Source organism: Pelobates fuscus, chromosome 3 (assembly GCF_036172605.1).
Source record: "Pelobates fuscus isolate aPelFus1 chromosome 3, aPelFus1.pri, whole genome shotgun sequence".
Classification (NCBI taxonomy): domain Eukaryota; kingdom Metazoa; phylum Chordata; class Amphibia; order Anura; family Pelobatidae; genus Pelobates; species Pelobates fuscus.
In genome coordinates, this window is record NC_086319.1 from 165,911,374 (window position 1) to 165,923,852 (window position 12,479).

The window sequence follows — 12,479 nt, forward strand, 5'->3', positions numbered from 1 at the left end:
AAGAATATTGCTGAACTGAAACAGTTCTGTAAAGAGAAAAGGTCAAGAATTACTCCTGACCGTTGTGCACGTCTGATCTGCAACTACAGGAAACGTTTGGTTGAAGTTATTGCTGCCAAAGGAGGTACAACCAGTTATTAAATCCAAGGGTTCACATACTTTTTCCACCTGCACTGTGAATGTTTGCATGGTGTGTTCAATAAAAACATTGCAACATTTCATTCTTTGTGTGTTATTAGTTTAAGCATACTGTGATTGTCTATTGTTGTGACTTAGATGATGATCAGATCACATTTTATGACCAATTTGTGCAGAATGTCCATATCATTCCAAAGGGTTCACATACTTTTTCTTGCAACTGTATAAAGTTTATATTTAATTTAGCAACCACACATTTATGTTAACTTTATATAGCTGGAGCGTGGTTTCCCTAGGATCCAGTGGGAGATCAGGCAGGTACAGAGTGGGCGCTTTTGGCTTCTTTTCAAACATCACACATGGTTTCCTCTATTGCTGGCAGGAATTATTCTCTCATCACTTTATCCCAGCACCGCTTTACGGGGAAACAGGCAATCACTCAGTGTGGCATTAATGGAATCTTAATAAAGTAAGTTTTCACAAAATGCTGATCTTTAATCACCCACACCATTTATGTGAATCATTTAAAGCCATTTACGGTTTGCTTTTTTTGTGACGACATTGTTTTGAAATTACATTGGAATAAAGGATATATATATATATATATTTATATATGTGTATGTATTTTCTTCAGTGCTTGGCAAAAGTATAGAATTTTGAAAGTGGGACACCATGTCTTTATTATTCATTTGGTCCATTAATGGGCTTGTTCTGCTCCACGCAGGCCCCATAAAGGTGTTTGGGCTGTTAAGTCATGCAGACTTGAAGATTAAATCTGCAGCAGTATGGAACTGAAACATTAAATCCCAGAAGGTGTTTTCGTACTTGGTTATTGATATTCTTATGCAGACCTGGAAACGTTTGTCTGCATATATGCACCACAATGATGTTGCAGGTCTTTGCAGATACCAGAGCCTAGGACACATGCCAAGCTAATTCAAGTAGAGGCTTCTTCACAATATGAATGTGGAGAGCTCTCAAGTGTTATATGAAGGCCTTCTGCAAATGCAATTTCATGTTTATTTACTTTTTAAAACAAACTGGTACTTAAAGATTAAACTGGCAGTCTAATTGCTTGGCAAATAAACTGGTGCCTGCTAGGTTTAACACCAACTCTACTAGTGCTATTGATATCTACTAGACATTTTGTCATTATGCTATTATGGACCACATTTAAAATGAAAACCATAATTCATGCGTATCTGATAAACAAAGTTCATACATGTGGTCATGGTTTGTAAGACCCCTCCATGGTATTTGATCTTCTTAGGGTGCTTGTGCCTTCTGTGTATGTTTTGTCCCAGTTGTAACAATTTCCTCGAGGACCATGACCACAAAGAGGAAAGTTAATCACATAAGCATAAATGTTATGGTTTTGCAATATAAAAATGAACACTCCAACCACTTCTGCTTTTAGAAATTGTCATGGTGGTAGGAGTCTTTTTGTGCAACATTTCACATCCAGAGATATTTGCACTTATGTGCCAAAGGCTAGTTCGTTCGGCACACGTGACTTAAGCAACCCAGAACTCCTAATAACAATCCTGTGCAAAAATTACATCTGTGGTCAGCACAATGGTAACAGATGTAATGAACTTCTCCCTTGCCCAAAGTGTGTCTGATAGGGGAAGCTTTAGCGTCCACTCCCTCCTATCTGCTCTACCCAACTCTGCTTTCAGGGTTAACAAAAAGGATTTCCCCCTTTCTAGCCAACAGCATGGTCATGTGCTTCTCACAGAGAAGTATTTGATTGGACCTCACGTAGCAGGTTGTGATGTCACCCAAGGCGCGGAAACTCTTTAAAGGAAAGGATTTAAATGTACTTTCAAGTAAAAAAATACATAGTGCAATTTTATTTTCTTAGATATATGTTGATCAAGTGTACAGCAAATGTATGGATCATGTGTTACAATATTTGTTTTTCACTTGCAAAAATGAGACTGATTGGTTGAATTGGTCAATCCTAGTCGATCCCTCTACTCATAGACTGCACACGGTTTTAGAGTAGATAATATTATAAGTCTCCTCGCCAAAATAGCAGGATTAAGCAATGTTTAAGAAATCCCCTCTCCCCCCCATGACACTTCTGTCTTTTTTTCTCCTGTCCCTCCAGTATCAAGATTACACTAAATTAGTAAGGAGAACTAGTATTTAGCTATGAGAGTTGTGTTTAACTCTTGCAGTAGAATCCAGCCCTTTATAATAAAGCACTGGAGTAGTGCATTATAACCACAATGAGCCAACAGCTCTGCTTGGAGTTATTTTGGACTTGACTACTTTTACTTATCCATATGTGCACCTTACATGATACCTAAAGCATTATGTATTGATTCAATGCATTAATACAACCAGCACACAAAACACATCTATAGATTTGCTAGCTTTTTGACCAACACGATGTACAAATAGAAATAATAAATAAAAAATCATGCAGATAAAACAGGATCTGTTTTATATGATAGAGACCTTAACATGCGGATATATTTATTTCATGTTGGTGTCTCTAGACAGCTCAGTGTAGTGATTATGCAGCTTATAGACTATGGGCTCTCCGCTTAGTTAACTCACTCCATTGCATTCACAGCCAATTAGAGCTGCTCAGATGGGACAAATGGACACTGATAATAGGAAGGCGTTAATACTGCATTGTCAATGCGGCTTAGGAGGATGCAGTCTTTGGGTGCCTTGGGAGACCTGGTTTCTGCCAAGCCACAACTGATCTGACAAAGATGGCACCCAGAGACTATCAGCAACATAACCTCCACAGCTCATTGTAGTGGTTATGTCATTCAATATGTCCCTTTATTTTAAATCTCACAAATGAACCTCATTTTACTTAATCAAAAAATGAGTCTACAGACACTTGCAGTATATGCTCCATCAAATGAAAACCTTACAACTCTTATTTTATACCTTTTTGTCAAGTTTCTAGTGCAATGCACGCCAGCATAAAATAAGTTATGAAAAATAGAATTTACATAACTAAGCATCTTGATTTTATTGCAAATCCAGTACTCGTCCCCACAAAATATCTCTCTCATACACACATATACATAGCTACACTTTCTGAAACTGTCCAAGTTATCTTAAAATGAAGACGGAATATTTCATTATGCTCTATTGAAAATCGCTGTGATTTATCCAAACAAATATATACATGTGTTCTCATTGGCTTAAAGTATCAAGCAGCCAATCAGAAAGATACAGACTTCCAGCAGAAAATGAGCAAGTTCCACAGCTTACACATTTACAGTGTTTTCTAAATGGGATCTTTCATTTAAACTCAATTTAAGGGTTAGACTAGTATCATATGCACTACAAAGCACTGCAGTTGTTATGGTGCCTTTACTGTACTATACCTGTACCTTCATAACAATGAATTTAAAGGGGAACTGTACCTAAAGGATAATCATTTTGCATAGTGTGGAGTCATCACATCATGGAAATGTTAATAACTTGTCTGCATATAACTGAATGAAATATTCCCACCAATAACTTTTAATATCCATATACTAGTTGGAATGGAAATATTAAAATAAACTATGGATATATCTGTTCTCTTTTGTTTGTTCATACTGATATTTAGCAATCATTGTAACACTGCAGTAGTTGTATCAATCATTTCTCCATAGAGAGGTGGCGCCAGAGATTGAAGTACATAGCACTTTCATCATGTGTCCACATACATTCCATTGATGAGATAGTCTAGCTTGGTGTAACGGTGCCTGCGTCGTGCTTCAGAAATCTTGCGGCTGATTAGACCTATTACCACCAGCAGAAACAATACTCCAAAGACCAAAGCAGCCACCAAACCACTTACATCATCAGAAAATGAATGCTTGCCCTCTCCAGGCACAGATGTATCCAGTTTTCTAAAAATCTGAACTTGGTCTCCAAGCTGGTCCCTTTGTGTCAAACTATTGGATTTGGAAAGGGTTTGCACAGGTGCTTTGAGTGTGACAGTTACAGGTTGTTTAGGGCTGGAAGAGATGGCATGGACAATGGATTTCTGGGTTGCTTTTGGTGGATTGTCAGTCAACATCACAAATTGAGTATGTGGTTTGATTGGTAGGGATGTTAATGCTTGATGTCTACTACCAAGACCTTGAACGCTTGTTTTGGTCATTGGTTGGCCTCTCAGGTCATATTTCGGGGTAGGGCTAATTACCGAATGACGAGAAGTGGAACTACTATGGCCTATAACCTTTTTGAGGTCTTTAGAAACAGAGCTTGGAACAGGTTTATTATCAATAACATTGTTTTTTGTAACAGGCACAGGATGATGGCTAGGCATGCTGGCATTAAGCTTGTGTGAAGGTATGATTGGCTGTGGTGCTCTAGAAGCTTGCTGGGGAAAAGGCACTCTGATTGTTGTGGATTGTGTTTTAGCAGCTTGGTCAGGCTTTATTTCCTTATCTGGTGTTTGGACACCATCATGTTTGTTTGTTGCAATAGTTCCTGGGGTGGGATCAGGTTTGTGTGAGGAGAGTATAATGATCTGCATGGAATTGTCTGAGTTCTGCACTGGTGTCTCTACCAACTGGTCCAGATGCTTCTCAATGTTCTCTGTCAGATGAAGCATTTGAGAAGTGATACGACTTTGAACCTCAGCTGCATCCTTGCTTGAAGACTTTTGTGGTTCACTTTTAGAGCTGGACTCATGCATTGCAGTTTTTTCCAGGTGTAATGCAGAAGGTAGATTCTTGCCTGCAGCGTTCTGATCATGTTCTATGGAATCTTTATGTCCAGGGCTTGGCACTTCTATTGCAGAGCTATATTTTCTTTCGGCATTGTTCTGTGGATAACCTACAGAGCCAGATCCTTTTTCCACAGAGCCCTGTGAGTGTAGTGATGAACCATGCTCCTTGTGTGCAGAACTCTGTGACTGTACAGCAGAATCAGGATGCATGATTGGAGAGCTTTGTATATGAACTATTGAATCAGGATCCTTTTCTGCAGAGCCTTGTGATTGCATTGGTAAACCAGGCTCTTTTTGCTCAGAACTTTCAATTCCCAAGATCTCAATGTGACTTTGCTCATTTGATGGAGATGACAGAGGCTGTTTAACATGTGTTGGATATGGATGACTTTTGCCATCAGAGATTTCTGGAGGAAAAAAAAAAAATTGTTATATAAAAAAAAATATATAATAATTTTGAAAATGAATCAAGTAATCCCAAATCTAATCATATGCATTTAGCATTTTAGTCACTCTGCACTTTAACACATATGTGTTATGAGAGAATACAGTGTTTACATTGAATGCTAGGAACACATCCAGTTGCAGAGTGAACCAGATGGACTTCCGAGTTGATGGAGGCATAATATGCCTCCATCCACTCAGATCTGCTGTCAGCAGAGCACAGGGCAGCACTGTGCACAGCATCTCCTCCCTCTGCATGCAGACACTGAACTTTCCTCATAGAGATTCATTGATTCAATTTATCTCTATGAGGAGATGCCGATTGGCCAGGGCTGTGTTTGAATCATGCTGGCTCTGCCCCTGATCTGCCTCTTTGTCAGTCTCAGCCAATCCTATGGGGAAGCACTATGATTGGATCAGGCTACCACATGTCAGCAGACTGCTTGTTTTTCTGAGTCTAACAGCATGTAGATTTACAGCTTCAGGCTTGAATACAGTAAGATTTTTACTATATTTATGGAGGCATGAGGGGCCCAGGGGGGCTAGATGGTGGTGTTAACACTATAGGGTCAGGAATACATGTTTGTGTTCCTGACCCTATAGTGATCCTTTAATATCTTTACTTATTTCGTGTAGAACACTGCATATTTCCTGTTCAATGCAAACTTTGACTTTATGCGACAATTAGTAACATTGTTTCATATGATGAGAAATGTGGCGAAACCAACCTCGCCACTATGAGCTGGAGAAGCCTGGTTGCTCGCCTGCTTCCTTTGGACTATGGACCAGACTTTAAAAAGCTTTATTTTACCTGCAGAAAGGCATATTCGTGCCTTTCAGCCGGGGTGTTCAGTAGATTCCAGCTACCGAACAAACTACCGTATCAGGGACCACCTAGGAGATGGAGTGTGCCGTCAATTAACCGCCCAGAAGCTGCGGTTAACCGCAGCTTAATTGATGAACGCTGGGTGGCCTTTGTTCGTTTGCCGACCACGAGGTAGCGGCCATTTTAATTGTGCGAAAGACCAGCGGTGTTCGGCGAGGATTCTATGGAACTATAAACGGACACTTAATTGCACGAACACCGCTGAGCCGTCTGTCGCCTGGGTCCTATCGTACAAGGTTAACCGAACACTGGAATTCGGTATTTCTATGGGAATTGTAGTAACCCAGATAGCTATACCATGGAGCCTATTTGTGTGATTAAAGACTTTGGCTCCATGGCGATTAAACTGTATTCGTGTAGTCTGGGTGCCAGTCACTTAATAATGTGCACCCAGACCTGAGCTATCTGGGGATATGTAACATGTCTGTGTTGGGTGGAATAAAAGTGACTTTATATATTTTAAAGCATAATACTGTATTTAGATCCCCACATGTGTAATGGAGTCTTGTCTTTGTCCTGGGAGGTAATTGGATTACCTCTACAATTATCTCCAGGGCAGAAGAGAGGAAACCAGGATGCATTGTGGGAATGTTTACTGCTGTGTGTCTGTAATTGGTTTATGTCTGTCCTTTGTTACAGTCTTCCATTTGGTCCCCTAGGGGAGTGTCCACCAGGTGGGAGACCTGCATAAATACTGGGCAGGTAGCCCTGAGTAAATGAGTTGCTGTTTAACCCTGAAGCTGGAGTGTGTCTCTTTCTTGGGGGGAAGGGGACTGTATGCCGACTGCCAGGAGTGTAAGCTGTCCATATTGCTTTTCCTGTTCGGCTGCTTCCAGGGTTCGTGTGTCTGCTGTTCGAGAGTTGGTGAATTCGTGCAGTTTGGGAGTTCGGGAAGTTGGTGCTTATGGTAGCTGCTGGTCTATGGAAAAGGGGATTATCGCCTAAACGCATTTTTCCCCTTTTAGGCTGAAACGGTCCGTTACAATTGGTGGCAAGCGGTGGGATCGTTCCTACAACCAGAGGGACAGCTACAGACAACACCATTCCTGGATTACAAAGTGAGGGCAACGCCAGTACCCGTACAGCGCCCCTATCTACAAGGAACCAACTGCAGCAGAGCAAGCATGGCACCCAGCTACACTCAAGAGGCGTATGACAGAGAGGTCACCAAGATACTGGCTTTATGCGGACCCAACCCCTCAGAATATAGAGTGCAGCGTGTGAAGCAAGCAGTGCGAGAGTACTTGCCGTGGGAATCAGAGCGGGCCAGGGGGTTTGCAGACCTCCCTCCCCAGCGGCAATGTGTGGCCCAGGGAGCTGATGGTGTCGTCCATCCTCCCCAGCAGCCGTGTGTGTCCAAGGGAGCCGAAGGTGCAGTCCTTCCTCCCCAGCGGCAGGCTGAGTTACAGGGGGCAGAGGTTGTTGTTCCTGCCCCCCAGCAGCAAAGTGAGATGCCAAGAAGGCAGTGTGAAGCGAAGGGAGAGGAGAGCAGCGTCCTCCCTCCCCAGCGGCAGTGTGTGCCCCAGGGAGCTGATGATGTCGTCCATCCTCCCCAGCGGCAGTGTCTGTCCCAGGGAGCAGAAGGTGCAGTCCTTCCCCCCCAGCGGCAGTGTGTGTCCCAGGGAGCAGAAGGTGTCGCCCTTCCTCCCCAGCGGCAGTGTGTACCCCAGGGAGCTGATGGTGTCGTCCATCCTCCCCAGCGGCAGTGTGTCCTGCCGGGAGCAGAGACAGTCAGTCTCGCACCCCAGCAGCCGGACAAGAGAATGAAAGGGGAGACAGCTGGTCCCCCTTTCCACCAGCAGAGAGAGTGGCAGGGAGAGGAGCCTGCTACCCCCTCTCCCCAGCGGCAGTTTACCGTCCAGAGAGAGGAGCTTGTTACACCCTCTCTCCAGCGGCAGCCTAACCCACCAAGGGGAGATGTTAAGCCCCACGACTGTGCAGATGGGACCGTAGTCTCTGTACTTACAGCCCAAGGGGTAGGGACGGTCGGTCCTGTCCCCCAGCCACAGAGCGATGTATCCAAAGGGGAGACAGTCGGTCTCCCCCTCCGGCAGCCGAGCTATGCACCTAAAGGGGAGACAGTCAGTCTCCAGCAACCAGGCTCCAACCAGACTACTTCCGTGGTAGTGCTGGCACCAGGACAGAATACCGCTGGTCTCTGCCCCCTCAGCAACCCACCAAGGCAGCCTAACTGTTCCCCACACAGTCATGGTGAGACACCTGGACCTGGACAAGTTTGTAATTTTTTCAGGTGTAGTACCCAGTTATTGTGGGGGGGCTGTACTAATAGTTGTGTTTTGTGGGTGGGTTGCTGGACTAACCAGGGCACTGACCGGCAGGAGGTCAGGTACCCTGTTAGTCTAGTTGGTAAAGGGGAGAAGTGTGGCGAAACCAACCTCGCCACTATGAGCTGGAGAAGCCTGGTTGCTCGCCTGCTTCCTTTGGACTATGGACCAGACTTTAAAAAGCTTTATTTTACCTGCAGAAAGGCATATTCGTGCCTTTCAGCCGGGGTGTTCAGTAGATTCCAGCTACCGAACAAACTACCGTATGAGGGACCACCTAGGAGATGGAGTGTGCCGTCAATTAACCGCCCAGAAGCTGCGGTTAACCGCAGCTTAATTGATGAACGCTGGGTGGCCTTTGTTCGTTTGCCGACCACGAGGTAGCGGCCATTTTAATTGTGCGAAAGACCAGCGGTGTTCGGCGAGGATTCTATGGAACTATAAACGGACACTTAATTGCACGAACACCGCTGAGCCGTCTGTCGCCTGGGTCCTATCGTACAAGGTTAACCGAACACTGGAATTCGGTATTTCTATGGGAATTGTAGTAACCCAGATAGCTATACCATGGAGCCTATTTGTGTGATTAAAGACTTTGGCTCCATGGCGATTAAACTGTATTCGTGTAGTCTGGGTGCCAGTCACTTAATAATGTGCACCCAGACCTGAGCTATCTGGGGATATGTAACATGTCTGTGTTGGGTGGAATAAAAGTGACTTTATATATTTTAAAGCATAATACTGTATTTAGATCCCCACATGTGTAATGGAGTCTTGTCTTTGTCCTGGGAGGTAATTGGATTACCTCTACAATTATCTCCAGGGCAGAAGAGAGGAAACCAGGATGCATTGTGGGAATGTTTACTGCTGTGTGTCTGTAATTGGTTTATGTCTGTCCTTTGTTACAGTCTTCCATTTGGTCCCCTAGGGGAGTGTCCACCAGGTGGGAGACCTGCATAAATACTGGGCAGGTAGCCCTGAGTAAATGAGTTGCTGTTTAACCCTGAAGCTGGAGTGTGTCTCTTTCTTGGGGGGAAGGGGACTGTATGCCGACTGCCAGGAGTGTAAGCTGTCCATATTGCTTTTCCTGTTCGGCTGCTTCCAGGGTTCGTGTGTCTGCTGTTCGAGAGTTGGTGAATTCGTGCAGTTTGGGAGTTCGGGAAGTTGGTGCTTATGGTAGCTGCTGGTCTATGGAAAAGGGGATTATCGCCTAAACGCATTTTTCCCCTTTTAGGCTGAAACGGTCCGTTACAAGAAACTTTTTTGAAACTAGTTATTTTTGAGGTTATACATGATTAAAGATTTATTACCGATAATATAAAAAATATTAAAACAGGCGAATGAAATTAAAAGCAATATTCCTTATTTGCATTCTTTAGTGGATTTACCTACAGCCATAAGCAGACTAATCTAATCAAACAGATATTCTTATCCCATGGGTCTCGAGGTATAAGAAGTTTATGATCAGTGGAACTGATCTGTAAACGGATAGCAGCCATGCTCCCACTATCAGTATCAGTAAATGTAGTATATTCTTTGTAATGAACTGGGCTATGTGCACTGATTGTCAGAGCAATGGTCTCTGGCTCTGCTCTCTCTCTCCTGGGAGAAGAGAGAGAGAGGTCCTTGAAATCACAGCTTTGAAAAACCCATTTTCGTAATCCGGTATTCCCTGGTGGTCCGGTGGAGGGAGCCAGTCGCTGCACACAGGGGCCCAGCACACTCTGTGTTCCCTCTGCAGCTCTGTCTAATGCTCGCAAGACTCGCCTCCGCGGTGCATGGTAACCCTTGGCAACGCTCTGACGGCCGCGGGACTCGCAAATATGAGACACAGAGCAGCTGGAGAGGGAACACAGAGTGTGTTGTGCCCCTGTGTGCAGATAGCAGGGCAGGTCCTTCAGGACTACTAGCGGGAACGGCGTTCCTGCTTTGGAAAAAGTGCAGGAATGCCGTTCCCATGTGTTCCAGCAGGACTCGAGCCCTGATTGAATCAATGCATCTTTATGAGGTAAGTTTTGTGTCTCCATGCAGAGGGTGGAGACACTGAATGTCAGTGATGCACACTGTGCACCACTGCCCCAGGAAGCACCTCTAGCAGCCATACGAGGGGTGGCCAGTGGAGGTATACCTAGGTTGTAATGTAAACACTGCATTTTTTCAGAAAGACTGTTTACTGCACAAAGACAGCAGGAACTGACTATACGCACCAGAAAAACTACATTAAGCTGTAGTTATGTTGACTACGGTGTCTCCTTAATCGCAAAAGAGGTTTCACAAACCATAACCACTTTAGAAAGCCTTTAAAAGCTTAATTCATAATCACTGCTCTAACTTTCATTGAAATTGTCTAAGTAAATTATGGCTTGAAAATATGCTTTTAAGGCATATGGAGTTCATATCATACAAACCTCGCAATAGGTTGAAACTCATAACTCCTTTGGATGGAGACATTGTGCAAGAATCCGGGCTTGGACAGTTGAACATGTAACAGTTGGGATGACCATGGGTCTTGCGTGTATCGTATATCAAGAGGTTACACTCTCTTCCATCTACATAGAAACAAATAGTCAGGGAATCTGTCTAAAACATTATTTCACCATTTGCAATTCACGCATAACCCAGCAGATCTTAAACCTGAGATGACTTCACTGCAACCAACTTCAAATACAAAAGCATCTAGCTGAACATTGGATAGGAGGTGTACTTAAATCAGGCAACTAGAAGCCAGGAAATACTTGCTGTGCCTGCTGGATTAGCATGTTTAACATTGATGCAATGTTTACAGAACATTGTAGGTGAATAGAAAAGCCTTCAAGAAGAGGAGAAAGAATAAAAAATGTAATAGCTTAAGAAGACTTGGATACACTGCTGCCCGGAATGAGAAATCAATATAAATCAATATAAATCAATTTTAAAGCCTATGCAAAAATGGGCACACTAGATGGGAAAATTGGGTCCAGTGTTTAACGGATTACACATTCATTAGAGTGTATTACAATAGACCAGGGGTTCCCAATTGATTTTTAGTGTGGAACCCTTTGACATAGTGTCAGTCACCCATATTTGGTGTCTGTGTGTTGTATGCATGTTTAGTTGTGTAATAGAATAAGGTTTATGCTATGTACTTTTTTTTATTGCAAGAGGAAACAGATGTAACTACAAGAGTGAAGAGTGAGGTAATATGCGAGTAGGACACAATTTTCAAAATTCAGTAGGTAATAAAAGAAAATAATAAAATATTAAGTGTTATATGGAAGTTTCCAATACATTTAGTATACTGGAGAATAATATGGATTACCTGCTATATCATGCTCGTGGCAGCATGCAGCTATACATGCATCTAAATTGGCTGTATTTTTGGGATCAATGCCACGGACTCCGTTTTTCAATGCAGAAGTAATATCGATCACCATATCTGGCATGGACTTGACAGCACAGTTCTGAGCCCAGGACTGTGTTGGTTTCCCCCAGAAAAGGACAAATAAAAGTATAGGGCAGATGAGCCACGGGTCGTAGACACCCATGGTAAACACACCATGAGGCAAGGCAGGCTAAAAATTAGACCAGATAGTGTATCATTGCAACCCAGCACAGAGTATAGGGGTTCTTTCTGCAGATCTGAAATAAAAAGGATAATAGTGTAAATACAAGATGACAATATTAAAACAGATACTTGTTCTTTAACTTCGCATGCATCAAATCTATTTCAAGTCCCATTATTGTGACCATTTTAAGACGGCACACAATTAAAAGACTTTTTTTTAAATGGGACATCCAACCTTTCAAAGGCATTACACAATGCATAAAATATGCATTTGAACATAATAATAAACTTGAGAACTTCTTATTTGAGACAATGAAAGCCTTTGCTGACCTACATTTTCTTTGTGCCTGGGGTTCCATTTATTCCCACTGCACAGAGTTTCTAGAAATGAATGAGAAAGACTGAATAAGTATAAAGATAGGCAGATTTATTTTTTTGTTTGCCAATGTTGTCCTCTAATGTCCCTACAGAACATACGTTCAT

General features: G+C 43.0%; 1 protein-coding gene across 1 annotated transcript in view; it reads right to left on the reverse strand.

Moving 5' to 3' along the window:
* Window positions 1-3,111: 3,111 nt before the first annotated feature.
* The window catches only part of MANSC1 (MANSC domain containing 1), a 37,126-nt gene continuing 27,758 nt past the window's right edge, over window positions 3,112-12,479 (reverse strand). The window contains exons 3-5 of the mRNA XM_063447639.1: window positions 11,751-12,070; window positions 10,861-11,001; window positions 3,112-5,244 (exon numbers count right to left, since the gene is read on the reverse strand). Coding sequence (XP_063303709.1) covers window positions 3,809-5,244; window positions 10,861-11,001; window positions 11,751-11,976 — 1,803 coding nt within the window. The 5' untranslated portion in view covers window positions 11,977-12,070 and the 3' untranslated portion in view covers window positions 3,112-3,808. The remainder of the gene's footprint in view (window positions 5,245-10,860; window positions 11,002-11,750; window positions 12,071-12,479) is intronic.